The sequence below is a fragment of the Schistocerca nitens genome, chromosome 2, assembly GCF_023898315.1.
Source record: "Schistocerca nitens isolate TAMUIC-IGC-003100 chromosome 2, iqSchNite1.1, whole genome shotgun sequence".
Taxonomy (NCBI): domain Eukaryota; kingdom Metazoa; phylum Arthropoda; class Insecta; order Orthoptera; family Acrididae; genus Schistocerca; species Schistocerca nitens.
This window is the reverse complement of record NC_064615.1, coordinates 41,754,231-41,774,323: the sequence shown is the minus strand read 5'-3', so window position 1 is coordinate 41,774,323 and position 20,093 is coordinate 41,754,231. Positions and strand designations below refer to the sequence as shown.

The following is a 20,093-nucleotide window of genomic DNA, read 5'->3' as shown; positions in this document are numbered from 1 at the left end:
ACCTTATCCCTAGCCAGATTCCAGTCCCACATACTGTTCCTGCGTTGTTGATAGGCTCATGAAATCACCCTAATGGCCTTACCATCAAATTATCCATCTCTGGTTGCCACCCCTCCTTCCACAATGATCTCTACCTGTTCAGACACCGCCAATCCTTAGCCCTCACCAACATAGTCCTGCAAAACTATATCAACCAAGCCCAATCCTCCTTGCAGTACCTTCTCTCCATCCGCAAAATTCTCATGCTATGTAATCCCAAATTCCTGGAACCCATAACACACATCGAAACTCTTGCCCTGCAGGAACTTGAGCAACATGCACAACGCCACCTCAAAAAGCTCTCCATCCTGCTCACTTCCTACTCCCGCCTCGGAGTACCACTGTCCACCACTTCTACAATAACCTCCAAACCTCCCCCACCCTCCCTCATAGTTGATAAACCTTGTCTCGTAGACCTACTACACTTACCCCACCCTCCAAAACTCCCTCCCACCACCATACAGAACTCAAAACCGAGACAGCCCCACAACACAGTCATGAACCTTTTCTCCAGAAGCCTTAGTCCCACAGAAATATCAGTCCTTTCCAAAGGCCTCACCTTTTGCCCCACTCCCAAATTCAACCATGCAGGACTAGTTAAAGACCTTCTCTCCTTCTCCCGGTCCCTACAGTGAAAACACTTTTTAGTCACCAACCCAACCAATCAGACTCAACCAAAGACCAATATTGAACCTTGCCTAACTCAGTTCACTCCTGCATCCAACCGTGATCCATTCCCACTGCCTCCAAACCACCCCCTGTTAACTTTCCAGAATTTCTTATCCTCGAACCTTGCCTCACCATTATTCCCCAAATCCCTCAACATGCATACTAACCATACATCCACAGAAGGAACTGCAGTCTACCATCTAAAAACTGATCCCAATCTTATAATCCTACCTGCAGACAATGACTCCACCACCATAGTTTTGAACCGCAAGGATTACATGGCAGAAGGACTCCGTCAGCTGTCAGATACTTCCACCTACAAACCATGCTACAGTGATCCCATTCCAGCAATCCGGCAGGATCTCCAGTCACTACTCAAACCCTTAGGCCCATCCCAGAACCTCTCCCTACTTACCCCTACCACTCCCCACACTCCCACCTTCTACATGTTTCCTTAAGTCCATAAACCCAACCACCCAGGACGCCCCATTGTGGCCAGTTTCTGTACCCCCACTGAGAGAATCTCTGTTCTCGTAGATCAACACCTTCAACTTATTACCTGGAACCTATCCTCCTATACAAAAAATACCAACCATTTCCTCGACTGATTCTCCACAGTTCCTTTCCCTTTACCACATGGTGCCCTGCTCACCACAATTGATGCCACCTCCCTGTACACTAACATTCCTAATGTCCATGGCCTTACTGCTATAGAACACTGCCTTTCCAGATGCCCTATGGATTCTAAAGCAACAATCTCCTTCCTAGTCTCCATAACCAACTATATCCTCACCCACAATTACTTCTCCTTTGAAGGCAATTACCTACAAACAAATCTGCGATACGGCTATGGGCACCCGTATGACACCATCCTATGCTAACCTATTCATTGGCCATCTAGAGGAATCTTCCCTAAAAACCCAGAATCCTAAACCCCTCACCTGGTTCAGATTCATTGATGACATCTCTGTTATCTGGACTGAAGGTGAGGACATCTTATTCACATTCCTCCAGAACCTCAACAACTTCTCCCCCATTTGCTTCACCTGGTCCTACACAACCCAACAAGCCACCTTCCTAAATGTTGACCTCCACCTCAGAGATGGCTACATCAGTACCTCCGTCCATATCAAACCTACTAACCACCAGCAATACCTCCACTTCAACAGCTGCCACCCGTTTCATACCAAGCAGTCCCTTCCGTACAGCCTAGCCACCCGTGGTCGCCGCATCTGCAGTGACGAGTAGTCCCTCTCTAAATATACCGTGGGTCTCACTGAAGCCTTCACTAACTGTAATTATCCTCCCATCCTTGTACAAAAACAAATATGCCATGTCTTATCTTTCCAGTCTCCCACCACCTCCCAAAGTCCCACAGTCCAGCCACAGAGGAGCATTCCCCTCGTAACTCAGTACCATCCAGGACTGGAGCAATTTAATTACATTCTCCGCCAGGGTTTCGAGTACCTCTCGTCGGGCCCTGAAATGAGAAATGTCCTACCCACTATTCTTCCCACCCCTCCAACCGTGGTATTCCGCCGTCCACTGAACTTACACAACACACTTGTCCATCCTTGCACAACCTCTGCTCCCAATCCCTTACCTCGTGGCTCATACCCCTGTAATAGACCTAGATGCAAGACCTGTCCCATACATCCTCCTACCACCACCTACTCCAGTCCGGTCACTAACATCACCTATCCCGTCAAAGGCAGAGCTACCTGTGAAACCAGTCATGTGATTTACAAGCTAAGCTGCCACCACTGTGCTTCATTCTAAGTAGGCATGACAACCAACAAGCTGTCTGTCTGCGTGTACAGCCACCGACAAACTGTGGCCAAAAAACAAGTGGACCACCCTCTAGCTGAACATGCTGCCAAACATGATATCCCTCATCTCAATGACTCATTCACAGCCTGTGCCACATGGATCCTTCCCACCAACACCAGCTTTTCTGAATTGCGCAGGTGGAAACTTTCCCTGCAATACATCCTACATTCCTGTAACCCTCCTGGCCTTAACATTTGTTAGTCAGTGTCCTCACCCATCCAGCCCCATCCCTGTCCCCATTCCAGCATTACACAGCCGTCATTTCACTGCCAAACACACTCTTTTAATTTATTTTTATTTCTCTCCTTTCTGCTACTTACCCTCTCCCCCCTCTGCATCTTCTCTCCTATCCTCCGTCTAAACTGCAACACTTCACTGTCTGCCACTCCCAACCATACTATCCCTCTCCCTACCCGCCCCAGCCTCCTCCTTACCCCCACCCAGTCACCACTCCCATCATGGACTGGTGCTGCTGCTCGCATTGTAGTTTCAACTCTCTGAGACTGCAGAAATGTGTGCAAGTTGCGCTTGTATGTGTGTGTGTGTGTGTGTGTGTGTGTGTGTGTGTGCGCACATGTGTGTATTTGTGTCTACTGCTGACAAAGGCCTTAATGGCCGAAAGCTATGATTGTGTGAATCTTTTTATTATGCCTATCGCGACTCAGCATCTCCACCATATGGTGAGTATCAAGTTTCCTTCTCTCGTATTGAAACCTAAGGACAGGTAGATTATAGGAACAAAGGATATTGAATTGAATTGAATTTTATTTGATCCTGTAAGATTACATTGTGTACAGTAAATGTACGTGTAATATAGGACATGTCAAAGTATTAAAATTCTTTATCACTTATTTTCCTACACCTTTAGCTTACATTTTTACATCACTGATAATGAGTAACAATATATACAAATTTAATGGCATAAGTATTCTGCAACACTGTAAAACTCTTTTTCAATGAGATAGTCTTTAAGTTTCTTTGCAAAGTCATTGTGAAGTACACTATCTTGCAGGGTTTTGGGCAGACTTCTTAGTAGTCTTATACCAGAGTACTGGGGTCCTTTTTCTAGCATTGCCAGTCGGTGGGGTATGCTCCGTACTTCATTCTTCTTTCTTGTATTGTGGGTGTGTACACTAGCATTTGTAATCCAGTCCTCACTACCTTTTGTGATGTACATTATTGTTTTGTATATATACAACGATGAAAAAGTTAAGATACCTAAATTCTTGAAACAGTTTCTGCATGTTTCAGAGGTCTTTCTTCTTAAAATGGTCCTAATTGCTTTTTTTTGTAATGTGAACACTCAATTTGTCTCTTGTTTGTTTGAGTTTCCCCACACAGTCACTCCATACTGTAAGTATGGTTCGAAAAGTCCATGATACACTGTACACAGAAGGTTCTTGTCTGAATACTGTGATAGTTGCATCATTAAGAATATGACAGAGCTCAGTTTCTTACAGACATTATTAATATGTTTTTTCCATTTCAGTTCATTATCCACAAGAATACCTAAGAATCTAGCAGATTCTACTTCTTCCAGCCTTGTTCCATCAACCTCTAAATCCATGTCTACAGCCTTTTCCTTGTTTTTAAACACTGCATACATAGTCTTTTTTAGATTTATAACCAGTTCATTTTCCAACAGCCATTGGGCTGTGACATTTGCAGATATGTATGCTCTTCTCTCAAGCTGTTCCATATTTTGGTCACTATTTAGTATTGTCATGTCATCAGCATACAATATTTTCTTTTCTTCCTCCTCAACACCTATATCATTAACAAATACATTAAATAACAATGGCCCCATTACCGAACCCTGCGGCACTCCATATTTGATGGATTTGGTTTCTGATTGGTATGAGTTTCCTAATGATACATACTGCTTGCGATTGCACAAGTATGATTTTATCCATTCACCTGGTTGCCCCCGAATGCCATAGTTGCTTAATTTTTGTATCAGCATTTCATGGTCAATGGTGTCAAAAGCCTTTGAAAGATCCAGAAACATTGCAGAGACAACCTTTTTCTCATCTAAGGACTGTAAAATGTCTTCTGTTAGACTGACAATTGCTGATTCTGTAGATTTACCCTTTCTGAAACCATGTTGTGAGGTCATGAGAATGCTACGTTTGTCCAAATAGTTAACTAATCTGGTATACATAAGCATTTCTAGGATTTTTGAGAAACCTGATATCAGTGAAACTGGTCTGTAGTTGTTGGGATCATCCTTACACCCTTTCTTGTACACTGGCACTACCTTCGTTATCTTCAGTTTTTCTGGAAAAATTGCATCTCTGAAAGAACAGTTTGCTATGTTCAACAGTGGTGTTATTATCTCCTCACATACCAGCTTTATTACATGATTTGATATTTCATCATCACCAGCTGATTTCTTGGACTTCAGTTTCTGTATAGTTTTCCGCAATTCATCTTCCGTGACTGGTCTTAAGTACATAGTACTGCATGATCTTTTTGGTACCTTAATACCCTTCTGTTTTTGACTATTTCTTTCCAATTTTAGGTTTTCTACTACACTGATATAGTTATTATTCAGTATGTTTGCTATTTCCATACCATCTGTGACCACTGTGTTGTCTACTTTAATTGACCTAATACCTTCTTCTTTGTTTGACCCATCTTTTTCCTTTCTTTCAGCATTGATTGCATTCCAAGCTGCCTTTGCCTTGTTTTTTGAGTTCGCTATAGTGGTGTCAATTGCTCTTGCTTTCGCTTCTCTTATTGTTTTTCTATACTTCTTTTTTAACATTTTATAGTTTTCAGCTTCGCCCATCCGTCTCACGTCCTGAAGCTTCCTTCGCTGTTCTAGTATTTCACTCGTAATCCACTGTGCTTGATCTTGATGCCTTTCTTGTCTCTTTACTTTGGGAAATGCTACATTAAAATGGTACTTAATTGTTGAAATAAATGCATCATATTTTTCATTTACACTCTGGGCCTGTGGGGTTTCATTCCAGGTTTCCTTACTTAACATTGTTCTAAAGATGTTGATATTTTGTTCACTGATGATCCTAATTTCTTTGGTTGTTTGTTTTGGTTCTGATACTGTGTCATTACTTCTGCAAAAGCTGATTAGTTGTCCATGATGATCAGATATTTCTGTCTGAACTACATGTGACTCATAGTTACACATATTAGTAATTATGTTGTCAATAATTGTCTCACTTTGTGAAGTCACTCTTGTTGGTGCAGTTATTGTCACTTTCATGTTATGCTGTATTAACAATTCTTCAAAATCCTGTCTTATTTTTGTGTCTTTTCCCATGTCAATGTTGAAGTCTCCACATATAATAAGATTTCTCTTCATATTCATTCTCAATAAGCTAGCAACTTTTTTTTATAAAGATGCTAATATTGCCACATGGTGACCTGTACACACAAAACACTCTAAAATCCTCTGCCACTATACCAGTAACTTCAAAGTCTTTTTCTCTAGCTATGGGAAATTTAGCAGCTTCACTGTTTACATATGTTGCTGAGACAGTTCTCACTTGCTTAATTCAGAATAAATGGTATTTTGTGATAAAAAATCTGGCAACACTGGGTGCAAAGCAGTCACTTAAGTCAAGCACATAGTGTTTGGCTGCATAGTCAGCAACTGGATGGCACAGCTGTCTCTTGAGCATTGTTTCCCTTTAGGCATTCATGCACACAGCCAGGTTGTTGGTGGTCCTGTCCATGTAAAATGTAGAAATATCCTGTGCCCTATTCTCCTCAATCATCTCCTTTGTTCAGCTACAAAAGAGGACCCCTATCATGACTCAGGACCACCCAGGGCTGGAGGAAGTGAATCATTTTCTCCATCAGGGTTTTGATTACCTTCCATCATACCCTGACATGATATATCCTACCTACACCTACCACAGTGTCCACCTGCATAGCTGAGCGGTAATGTAGAATCAGATTTTCACTCTGCAGCAGAGTGTGCGCTGATATGAAACTTCCTGGCAGATTAAAATTGCGTGCCGGACCGAGACTCAAACTCAGGACCTTTGCCTTTTGCAGGCAAGTGCTCTACCAGATAACTTGCTGTTCCTTACCAAAAAATCCTCTATACAATGACAAGTTTTGCTTGATATCCAATACTATCATACTTCTAACAACAAGCATAAGTGTGGTACTGTGTCCAATGCTTTTTTGGAAATCAAGCAATACTGCAGCTACACGACTGCCTTGATCCAAAGCTTTCAGTACATCCTGTGAGAAAAGTGCAAGTTGCTTTTCACATAACCAATGTTTCTGGAATCCATGCTGTTTGGCATGAAGGTGGTCATTCTGTTTGAGATAACTTATTATGTTTGAACTCAGGATATGTTCTAAGATTCTACAATGAGTCACTGTCAAGGATATTGGATGGTAGTTTTGTGAATCGTTCTGTCACCCATCTAACGAGGAATTAAAGCTATAAGGATGGGGCGTGAGTCATGCTCGGGTAGCTCAGTCAGTAGAGCACTTGCCTGCAAAAGGCAAAGGTCCTGAGATCAAGTCTTGGTCCAGCACACAGTTTTAATCTTCCAGTAAGTTTCATGTGAAACTCAGTTTGCTCTGTTTAATTATGAAATACGGAAGTTTGTAAACAGTAAAGGTCAGGTTTATATCATATATTTATTGACTTTCAGAAGGTCTTTAATACAGTTCTGTACCAATGTCCAGTAAATATAACACATGCATAATAAATATTGTGTCATTAGAAACATGTCACAAAATGTAACACGACTTACAGATGACCAACATTTTATGCAAAGCTTGGCAGCTAATTCTTAATATAACTAAATGTATCACAGTTCATTTAACTAGAAAGAAACATCCAACAGCACTGAACTAAGTGTTCAGTGACCAATGACTGGAACTTATCACAAGTTTGAAGTATTTAGAAGTACCTGATGATAATTTAAGGTGGAATTACCATATAAATCTATCAATGGGGAAGGAAGGTGCCACTATCATTTACTGAACGAATCGTAAGGAGGAGGAAATTAGTGTTTAGTGTCCTGTTGACAATGAGGTCATTAGAGACAAAGCACAAGTTTGTAATAGAGAAGGACTGAGAAGTAAATCAGCTGTGCCCTTTCAAAGGGACCATCCTGGCATTTGTCTGAAGCGATTCAGGGAAATCGCAGAAAACCTTAATCAGGATGACTGGATGCAGGTTTGAACCATCATCCTCCGGAATGTGAGTCCCATGTACTAACCACTGTGCCACCTCACTCGGTAAAAAATCCTAACGATGTGTAATTCATGCACAAGAGATCACTTAAAAAGTCCCCATTTCATTCATTCTTGAGTACTCTCTCTCTCTCTCTCTCTCTCTCTCTCTCTCTCTGTGTGTGTGTGTGTGTGTGTGTGTGTGTGTGTGTGTGTGTGTGTGTGTGTGTGTGTGTTTTAGAAGGAGGCCTGTTCACAGCCTTAAAAGTATTTTAAATAAAGACAAGTAGAATGCTCTCATAGATTTGAGGGCCACGTAAAGTCAGGAAGTGTAGGGCATTAATGAGTCATTCAAAGGAGACAAAAGTAAAACAAAGGTGACTGCTTGCAGTTTTCTTGAAAACCATTATTCATGAAAGTCACAGTATTCCACATCCTCAATGTGCGAGAGTCTTTTATGTTTCGATCAGTCCATTAATTTTTACTGTTATCAGCAGTGTTTCTTCAGTTTATGACTAAAGGGTTGACCAGCTGTGATAGATAAGAATTTCATGTTACTATTGTACTAGACTGTACTATACTGTAATATTATTTTACCAACAAGAGTGAAAGCTACGAGTTTTAGTCTTTACTACTGCCAAGAGTCATAATATGACAGGAGCTGTGGTATTGCTTTACTGTTTTATTTCCTTTTCTGTTGTATGATTATGGTTGTCAGTTGAATTTTTCTACATGCTGTTCATGCTTAGTCAACTGTGCAGGGAACTTACCTTTCATCCTATTGGTACTGTACCATTTCATCATTCGCAAAGTTACCAATATCCCATAATTACTGAAATAAGATAGTTAGTGTGGATGACATCATTATCTTATTTTTTCTCTATATATATGATCTCACACTAGATACTGGTAGCTTTAGAATATAGGGTTGATTTTTTGGAGAAAAAAAAAAGTAAATCGCTTTGCCTGATATTTACTTGATATTATACACCATGTAGGCCTATATATTATATACGTAAAATGAAGTGTATTATCAGTGTTTGTGTCACATACATACATACATTTTGCTGGTTTTCATCATACAACTTATAGATGACAACTTTCAAATGTGAATACATAGTGGTAATTTACGCTTACTGCACTCACATTGATACAGATTTGACACAACTTAAGTCTAACTTTATTTACAAAGAAGCTCATTACAAATTTTATCTATGTAGAAAAAGACAGATTGCCACTTAATGTAAAGAAGACACGTCAAGTTGCAGGCGGGCACAATTAAAAGCCACTTACATATAGGTTTCAGCCACAGCATTCTTCAGTAAAAGAGAGACACACACATCTCGGCCCGAGATGCTGGAGCAGGTGGTGTGCATGAGGTTTGCTTGCTTTTGTGTGTGTGTGTGTGTGTGTGTGTGTGTGTGTGTGTGTGTGTGTGTGAGAGAGAGAGAGGGAGTGGTGCGTATCTCTCTTTTACTGATGAAGGCTGTGGCTGAAAGCTATATGTAAGAAATGTCTTTTAATTGTGCCTGTTTGTAACTTGACATGTCTTCTTTACGGTAAGTAGCAATCTGTCTTTTCCTGCATTGTTGATATTCCTATCTGGAGTTTCCATCATTTCACTATAAATTTTAGTATTTTCACTAGGTGCCTGTAACATTTTAGTGTTAGTAAAAAAAGGGGGGGGGGCAATATTGGTTATAATGTACATTGAAGTAAGTGATTTTGTTTATGGTGCTCTTATGAAGAGAGAAAAACTGTGACGTTATTATTCTTCAAGTTATGAGATTTGTGACTGCAGTTCTTAGTCAAAGTTAAATGCCACAGATAGAAGAATCCATATTTATATCAAAATTAAAATGTCAATGTTTTGTGTAAAGTAAGGCCATTTTATACGTAATGGAAAATGTTTGATAGCATATGTAGTGAATTGATTTTAACAACTTTTTGGCTGAATATCTGAGTGTCAGATCTGTAACCACAACATACACTGATGAAACACTCAGCTTGAAATTTAAAATATATGACAAGGGTGACTTTTATAAAGTTTTCTCAAGTTAATGATCCGTTCTTTAAGCTAACCATCTGGCCACACAATGCTCTCAATCCATGGAATAAAAGAAGAGACACGTGTATATATTCCTGGTGAATCTTCTCCAGCACAGTAATTCCCAAATGATGTCACTCCAATAACATGATATACACATTGATTTCCTTTGGTAGATATCTGAATTGGTCCACCAGAATCACCCTGTAAAACAAAAACTGTTAATAAATTTATCACAGTGATGGCATAATGATTCAAGAGAAAAATTTTGGAATGCATTTAATGTTATGTAATTGATTTGGTTCTGGTATTATTGAGGCAAGGTTTGGTAACTTACTTGGAAATCTTATGATGCAAAACATAGGGTCTAATATGGTGAAACCATCTTTTCCATTTCAGGAAAAATGCAGCTGAACTTGATGAACAAAGATGGCAGTGAATTCTGCACACAGCAATTCTCACTCTACACAACAGAGACTATTAACTTTCAGTTGAATACTTTGAACAGTGACTTATCAACTTTGAAACATAAAACAAACTTGCTGCATAACGCATACAACAGAACTTTGCTATCACTATCACACAATGTCAAAATCAACATACTGATCGAAAGGCGCAATGAAAAAGACTGCTTAAATATTGAAGCTATTACCCCAATGGCCACATGGTTGCAAGTTGTTTTTGTGTGAATGTGTGTGCTTTTTATTCCAGAAGGAGGGCTTTTCAGAAAGCTTTTTAGTTTAACAGCCTACTTCATTGTGCCTGTTTGCAACTCAACACCTCCTCTGTCTGGTGAGTAGCAGTCTATTCCTTCAATATTATTGCTTTTTGTTCAGGAATTTCCATTGTCAGACTAATAGAAATGCTTAATGATACATTCATTATGTAAAAAAAATGGGGGCAACTGCACTGTTACTATTAATTACTAAGGTACCTCACTTCCACCAGATACACAAGAGCTCCCTCCCTTGGCAGTAGTGTTATTAAATGGACAATTAGAACATAAAAATTAATGACTGTCAGGCTGTTTTTCAAAATAGATGAGCTGAAGTGAAACAAATGAGGAATCTGAAAGCATTACTGAACGACAGAAATAAGAAATACTCAGTTGTTTTTTTACATTATGAAAGCTTGTGGTCTTTGTAATAGGTGTGTACTTTATGAAATACATGTAGATACATAAATGAGTAATAAGGCGCTGCTACTAATAAAATGTCTTGTCAAAAGGATCACTGCAAGAGTTAAATTCATGGGTGAGATTTTGTGATCACTTGAAATGAAAATAAGCTTAAAATGAGAGTGTGGTCTACCTCCATTCATTTTGAACAGTTTCCTTGTTAAAGCCATCAAAGACTCGTGAAAAAACACTTGAAGAATAAGGAATTACAGGCAACATTACAGGTTGCAAGTGGGAGAGCGCTTCTGTCAGTTGATTATTATTCATTGGTAATCATGCATAATTATCAAAACATGCTCGATTGTTCATTAGAAGTTAATATCTTCGAGGCAATAGCTTTGAAAACAGACCTACAAATCACGTTGGGGAAGGCAAGGTGTATCACAAGTACTAAGAAATTCCTGAAACCCATGTTAATGTTTGGAGTAACTGTCAAGGTTGGTCAGTATCTTCATGATACCATTCAAAGCTGGCAATCTATCTAATGAAAAACCCCTTTAATAAGTAGTAAGCACCACATATATATAGCAGAATACTAAGCAGTATATAAGAGCAAAGCATTAACATCTTTGGAGACACCTCAAGAATTGGCCACAGTAATCATTTATCATTTAGCAACAACCCCAGCAGAAAAGGCAAATCATATGGAACATGGTTTATTATTGTCAAAAAAAATACCTGCAATGTATTACAATTGTAGAACTTTAAGAAAACACATACACTATGTGATAAAAAGTATCTGGACACCTGGTTCAAAGTGACTTACAAGTTTGTGGCGCATTCCATCAGTAATGCTGGAATTCAATATGGTGTTGGCCCACCCTTAGCCTTGATGACAGCTTCCACTCTTGAAGACATATGTTCAATCAGGTGCTGAAAGGTTTCTTGGGGAATGACAGCCCATTCTTCATGGACTGCTGCACTGACGAGCGGTATCAATGCAGGTCAGTGAGGCCTGGCATTAAGTCGGTGTGCCAAAACGCCCCAAAGGCGTTCTATAGGATTCAGGACAGGATTCTGTGCAGGCCAGTCCATTACAGGCATGTTATTGTCATGTAACCATGCTGTCACAGGCCGTGCATTATGAACAGGTGCTCGATCATGTTGAAAGATGCAATCACCATCCCTGAATTGCTCTTCAACAGTGGGAACCAAGAAGGTGCTTAAAACATCAATGTAGGCCTGTGCTGTGATAGTGCCATGCAAAGCACCAAGGATTGCAAGCCCTCTCCATGAAAAACTCTACCACATCATAACACTACTGCCTCCGAATTTTACTGTTGGCACTACACACACTGGCATATGACATTCACCGAGCAATCGCCATACCCACACCCTGCCATTGGATCGCCACATTGTGTACTGTGATTTGTCACTCCACACAACGTTTTTCCACTGTTCTATTGTCCAATGTTTACATTCCTTACACCAAGTGAGGTGTCATTTGGCATTTACCAGCATGATGTGCAGCTTATGAGCAGCTGCTCAACCATGAAATTCAAGTTTTCTCACCTCCCGCCTAACTGTCATAGTACTTGCAGTGGATCCTGATTCACTTTGGAATTCCTGTGTGGTGTTCTGGATGGATGTCTGTCTAGTACACATTCTGATCCTCTTCAACTGTCAGAGGTCTCTTGTCAGTCAACAGATGAGGTCAGCCTGTATGCTTTTGTGCTGTACATGTCCCTTCACATTTCCACATCACTATCACATCAGAAACTGTGGAATTCGCTTGTACAGACGTACGACACCCAACCACATGACCACATTCGAAGTCCACGAGTTCCACAGAGTGCCCCATACTGCTCTTTCACCATGTCTAGTGACTACTGAGGTTGCTGATATGGAGTACCTGGCAGTAGGTGGCAGCACAATGCACTTAATATGAAAAACATTTGCTTTTGGGGGTGTCCAGATACTTTTGATCACATAGTGTGTGTACACTGTTGGCCACTAAAATTGCAACACCAGGAATGGTATGAAACACTGATATTTTACTTATTGTGCATATACAGTATAGTAGTAAGAATATATTATCGTATTTGTAGGTGATTTGAGGGCACAGAGTGTGTAAAATTTAGTATAGAGAGCTGCCACATCTGGTAGAAACAATAGTGCTAACTTGACTAGAAAATGACTCAAATTCAACCTGCATGACAGATACAGGTACACACACACACACACACACACACACACACACACACAAACACTGTATCAATGTATGTCCGGACAGGCAAAATTAAATCTTACATTAATTTTGTTGAAAGATAAGGTCAGAAAGAACTTGAAGGTAGGGCACAGTCACCAGCTTTAACACTTAAGAAATTTAACTACTGTTGTCTGAATTACCAACTGTGTGAACTAGAAGTGATCATGTACATCTACATCCATAGCCTGCAAGCCACCTTAGGTGCGCAGTGGAGTGTGCCGTATGTACTGGTGTCAGCTCCCACCTCTCCCTGCTCCAATCACATATGGTTCACAGGAAGAACAATTAATTGCTGGTAAGCTTCCATGTGGGCTTGAATCTGCCCAATTTTATCTTAAACACCTACACCTATATCTACCTGATTATTCTGAAATTCACAATTACATGCCTATCAAGCTATTTCATTATCATTCTACTCTCAAACAGCACGTGGGAAAAATTAACACATCTTCCCACGTGAGCTTTGATTTCTCTTATTTAATTATGATGATCATTTCTCCCTATGCAGGTGAGTGACAGCAAAGTAATTTCACACTTTAAGGAGAAAATTGGTGACTGAAATTTCACGAGAAGATCCTGCTGAAACAAAAGACACCTTTGTCTTAATAATTGCCACTCCACTTTGTATATAATATCCATGGTACACTCTCCATTATTTTGTGGTAATACAAAATCAGCTGCTCTTCTTTGGACTTTTTGAATGTCCTCCGTCAGTCCAATCTGATGGGGATTCACAATGCACAACAGTACTACAGAAAGGGGCAGGCAATTGTAAAGTAATTAAACTCTGCAGTAGACCTGTTGCATTTTCTAACTAGTCTGCCAATAAATCACAGTCTCTGGTTCGATTTCCACACAACATTATTTGTGTGATGGTTTCAGTTTCAGTTATTCATAAATGTAATCCTGAAGTATTTAGACTTGTGTGATATATCATTTAACTGAAGTGTAGTGGAATCCTTCTAGTACTCGTGTGAATGAATTTTCATTATTTAGAGTCAGTTACCACTTTTTGCACTGTACACACAGCTTGTCTATAACATTCTGCAATTGGTTTTGATCATCTGATGACCATAAGAGATGGTAAATGACAGAATTATATGCAAACAATCTAAGAAGGCAGCTCAGATTGTCTCCTAAATCATTTATGTATATCAGGAGGAGCAGAGGGCCTGTAACACTTCCTTGCGGAACAGAAGACATTACTTCTGTTTTACTTGATTTTCCATCAATTAGTGCATATTGTGACCTTTCTGACAGGAAATCCTGAATCCTGTCTCACAGCTGAGATGACATTCCACAGGCAAGCAATTTGATTAGAAATCATTTGTGAGGAATGCTGTCAAAAGCCCTCTGGAAATCTAAAAATATGGAACCCACTTGACATCCCATTTTGATATTACTCATTACTTCATAAGAATAAAAGGCTAGTTATGTTCCACAGGAACAATATTTTCTGAATCTGTGTTGGCTATTTGTTAACAGATAATTTTCTTCAAGGTAATTCATAATGTTTGAACACAGAATGTGTTCCAAAATTGGGTATTGGTGTGACTTGTGCAACTTCCCAGTTTTTAGGAACAGATCTTTCAACTAGTGAGCCTATGTATATGACTGTCAAGTATGGAGTTATTGTACCAGCATATTCTAAAGGTACCTGACAGGTATACAATTGGGTCCAGAGGCCTTGCCTTTATTAAATGATTTAAGCTGTTTCTCTACACCTAGGGTACCAACTTCCAAGTTACTCATGCTGGCAGTTGTTTTTGATTCAAATTCTGGAATACTTACTTCATCTTCCCTGGTGAAGGAATTTCAGAAAACTGTTTAGTAGCTCTGCTTTAGTGGCACTGTAATCAGTCATTGTTGTTGTGTAGTGAAGGTACTGATTGCGCGTTGCTGCTGGTATAAATACGACCAGAATCTCTTTGGGTTTCCTGCTAGATTTCGAGATGGAGTTTCATTACGGAAACTGTTAAAAGCATCTTGCATTTGGAACTTCTGTACAACTTCACAAATCTTGACAGTTTTACATTCTTATAAGTTTGGCCTGTTTTTCCCACTGCTATTGCAATAGTGTTGCGAGCTGTTTTGTGTACCATGGAGAATCAGTAACACCTCTTATTAATTTATTTTGTATATATCTCTCAATTGCTATTGATACTATTTTTTTCTGAATTTAAGCCACATCTGGTCTATGCTTATGTAGTCAGATTGGAAGCAGTTGAGATTGTGTCTTAGCAAGTCATCAAGTAAATTTTTAATTGTGGTACTTTTTTATTTATTTTTGGTGAGTTTAGGTGTTATGTACTCAGTCTCACTAGAACAACCTTGTGGTCCCTAATCCCTATATCCATCATGATGCTCCCTATTTGTTCAGGATTATTCGTTGAAAAAGGGCAAGTATGTTATCAGAACAATTTACTGTCCACGTGGGCACCTACACAGAAGAGCCCAAGAAACTGGTACACCTGCCTAATATTGTGTAGGGCCCCCCGGAGCACGCAGAAGTGCCCCAACACAACATGGCATGGACTTGACTAAAGTGTCAAGTAGGGAACTGACACCATTAATCCTGGAAGGCTGTACATTAATCCGTAAGATCAGGATGGGGTGGAGATTTCTTCTCATGAGCACGTTGCAAGGCATCCCAGATATGCTCAATAATGTTCTTGTCTGGGGATTTTGGTGGCTAGCAGAAGTGTTTGACCTCAGAAGAGAGTTCCTGGAGCCACTATGTAGCAATTACAATGTGTGGGGTGTCGCATTGTCCTGCTGGAACTTTCCAAGTCCGTCAGAATGCACAGTGGGCATAAATGTCTGCAGGTGATGAGACAGAGTGCTTACGTGCATGTCACCTATCAGAGTCATATCTAGATGTATCCTGGCATGCAGGGTCCATGGATTCCTGCTATTCATGGTACACTCGTGAAATGGTCGTACAGGAAAATCTCCCCGCTTCATCGCTACCTCAGAAATGCTGTGTCCAATTGCTCATACATTGACTATATCACAACATTCAAACTCACTTATAACTTAATAACCTGCCATTGTAGCAGCTGTAAACCAATCTAACAACTGCACCAGATACTTGTTGTATTATATAGGTGTTTCCAACCACTGAGTGGTGTTCTGCCTGTTTATGTATCTCTGTATTTGAATATGCATGCCTATACCAACCCAACTTCTTTGGTGCTTCAGTGTACACTAATTGTTCAACATAATTTTCTGAAAAGCATTCAGTAATTTTTTGGATGATGATTTATGCCTACACCAGTTTTAAACATGTATTTTGGCCATTGAAGATAGACTGAAATTGCCACAAACTATGAGTGGGGTACCTATTTGATATGACACTATAGTTTTCCTTGAATTGTTCAGCAACAGTATCATCTGAGTCAGCAAGTTGGTAAAAGGAACCTATTGTTAATTTATTCCAGTTGTGAAGTTACAGACAATGTTAATGAAAAGACCGAATATTACAGTATAACTAACAATGTAATAGTGGTTGCTAGAACAAATGATAGTTACAATGAAGAGGAACCATACCTGTTCTGAAAAGCTCTTAATGAAAAATTCAGACAAAATTGATACTGTGTACAACCCCATACAGATATGGAATTCCAAGCAAAAACCACTCAATTTATAAATTAAACAGCCAAACAATTAAAGCAGCTGCTAAGCATGATTATGTTATGGTAACTGACATAAACACCTTCCTAAGCAGAAATGATTATACAAGGCATGGCTGCAAATAGTGTCAAAAAAAAGCTTTGTGTGACAGAATGAATAAGTGAGATAGAGAAAAATTCATTGTCAAGAGCAACAAATATAACTATGAAAGCCAAAACAGCTATCCACCATTTATCTGACAATAATGATCTGATCTATGAGATCTCCATAGTAGAAATAACTAAACCACAATCCAAAATCTGCCACCAAGAAGAAACAATATGACTGCAAATTACACCAGTAGACAAACACAGTGATGAAGAGTGGCAACAAGTAGCTAGGCCTAATGAGACTGAACTGAACTGTAAGATATCCTCAATAGAAATGCAGACAGTGATTAAAAACATAAAATCCTCTGTGGAAGAGAAGCATATGTCACAAACTAAGTGCAAAAAACAAAACCAGCAAAGCTGATGAGTAGCAGCAAGCAACAGTTACACAAATGAAAAAATAAAACCTACGTGACTAGTGCCCACAAGAGCTTCAGTAAGAAAAAGGATGGCATCTCAACACTTGGTCATTGATTTCATATGGTGTAGCAAGGAAAGAAAAAAAAACGGTAATCTAAATATCAGTGGCAAGAAATATGAACACAATAATCAAATAGAGACTAAGAACTTACTCATTAAGGGAAAAGAAATAATGCTCAGAATTCTGCAACAAAACATACAATACATTAGCAATGTAGCAAAAATACTTACAAATGAAACATGCCCAGACATAATATGTGTATGTGAACATGGATTAAAAGAGAATGAAATATGCAGTTTTCTTATAAGAGAATGTTCTTGCAAACTAGTTCTGCAGTCAGGATAAAAAGGTGGAGAGGAAGCAATATTTATTAAAACAGCTGAGAATTATGATAACAATTTGAATGACACATTCAAAAGTTTACCAAGAAGTAAAGAGAAAATTTTGAGATTCCAAGTATAGCATGTTGTTGTTGTTGTCTTCAATCCTGAGACTGGTTTGATGCGGCTCTCCATGCTACTCTATCCTGTGCAAGCTTCTTCATCTCCCAGTACTTACTGCAACCTACATCCTTCTGAATCTGCTTAGTGTATTCATGTCTTCATCTCCCTCTACGATTTTTACCCTCCACACTGCCCTCCAATGCTAAATTTGTGATCACTTGATGCCTCAGACTATGCCCTATCTTCTTCTTGTCAAGTTGTGCCACAAACTCCTCTTCTCCCCAATTCTATTCAATACTTCCTCATTAGTTATGTGATCTATCCACCTTATCTTCAGCATTCTTCTGTAGCACCACATTTCGAAAGCTTCTATTCTCTTCTTGTCCAAACTGGTTATCGTCCATGTTTCACTTCCATACATGGCTACACTCCATACAAATACCTTCAGAAAAGAGTTCCTGACACTTAAATCTATACTCAATGTTAACAAATTCTCTTCTCCAGAAACGCTTTCCTTGCCATTGCCAGTCTATATTTTATATCCTCTCTACTTTGACCATCATCATTTATTTTGCTCCCCAAATAGCAAAACTCATTTACTACCTGAAGTGTTTCATTTCCTAATCTAATTCCCTCAGCATCACCCGACTTAATTCAACTACATTCCATTATCCTCGTTTTGCTTTTGTTGATGTTCATCTTATATCCTCCTTTCAAGACACTGTCCATTCCATTCAACTGCTCTTCCAAGTCCTTTGCTGTCTCTGACAGATTTACAAGTCATCGGCGAACCTCAAAGTTTTTATTTCTTCTCCATGGATTTTAATACCTAAAACGAATTTTTCTTTTGTTTCCTTTACTGCTTGCTCAATATACAGATTGAATAACATCAGGGAGAGGCTACAAACCTGTCTCACTCCCTTCCCAACCACTGCTTCCCTTTCATGCCCCTCGACTGCCATCTGGTTTCTGTACAAATTGTAAATACCGTATTTACTCGAATATAAGCCGCACTCGAATCTAAGCCGCACCTGAAAAATGAGACTCGAAATCAAGGAAAAAAAATTTCCCGAATCTAAGCCGCACCTGAAATTTGAGACTCGAAATTCAAGGGGAGAGAAGAGGTTTAGGGCGCACCTCCAAATCGAAACAAAGTTGGTCCATTGTAATATGAGACACAATTTAGGTCGAATGAATGACGATACAGCTACAGTAGTTTGGTTCGAGTCGTAAGCTTAGCAGTAAGCTTTACCAAGTAGCCATTGCTATGCGTCAGGCGCTCCGTCCGTATTTATACGGGTACTCTTCCTTTTTCACGTGCTTCGTCTGGTTTGAATCTATTGCTTATTTTGCTTCGATCTGATAAGTGCCGTTTTCTTTGTTATAGGTGTTTATGTCACTCTAAGCTGAAAATACATTACTGTACTGTGTCATGCATTGTTTGTCGCATTCTGATAGTGCGTGTTTACGGACTGTCGCCGCTCGCGGCATGGCTTGCTTTTGTGCGCGCTGCTGCCGCTAACAATAAAAAAAAAAAAAAAGAGAGAGAGAGAGAGAGAGAGAGGAATCGTCTCATTAGTGAAACAATGGCAAGAGACTGCTATTTGTTGTTACTTACACTGCTGTTTCTTTGATAATGATTAACAAGAACCAAATAATAGACTGCGTATGATAGGACATGTTCTGAACGAGAGTTTAGCGAAAATTTTTCTCCGTTTGAAAATTTTTGCGGCTGCTTCTTTAGTACATCAAATTCTGCACAGAAATTAGTCATCTTAGATTTGAAAATCTAGTCAGTTGCCATGCTTCATTTCTGACTGTATCACTTAATACGAATATAAACATGACACGATACATACATTCTTCCACGTTTGCTGTTGTCTCACTCTAGTTTCGTAGTTTATTAGGCAGGCAAGATTTAAATGAGATAGCAGCAAACACAAAAGAAAACATGGCAAAATGTTTATATTCGTATTATTCTTATGGTGAAGAGAATACTGCATGTGATTCAAAATTCATAAAAGTTCCTATTAGCAGCCATCTCTTGTCACAGATAGGAAAAATTTCAGAACGTAGAGTTGGCCATATTGACAAACATCCCAAACAGTCTTGCCAGTCGGATTTTCGTAGTACATTGAAATTCTGCCGAAGATGAACAATACGGAGTTTGTATTTACTTCGTTGGATAATGTATGAAAATGCAGCAGTCGAAACTCGGGGCGGAGAAAAAAAGCTCGTCTTCCACTTTTTTAAAAAAAAAAAAAAATTATTTACTGACGCAGAGGTTTTGGCGCCATTATTTATCTTTGTGCC

At 39.4% G+C, this 20,093-nt stretch overlaps 1 protein-coding gene across 1 annotated transcript in view; it reads right to left on the bottom strand.

The window, feature by feature from the left end:
* Positions 1-9,778: 9,778 nt before the first annotated feature.
* Positions 9,779-20,093, bottom strand: part of LOC126234301 (venom protease-like) — a 110,985-nt gene continuing 100,670 nt past the window's right edge. The window contains exon 7 of the mRNA XM_049942987.1: positions 9,779-9,952. Within this exon, the coding sequence (XP_049798944.1) occupies positions 9,779-9,952 (174 nt within the window). The remainder of the gene's footprint in view (positions 9,953-20,093) is intronic.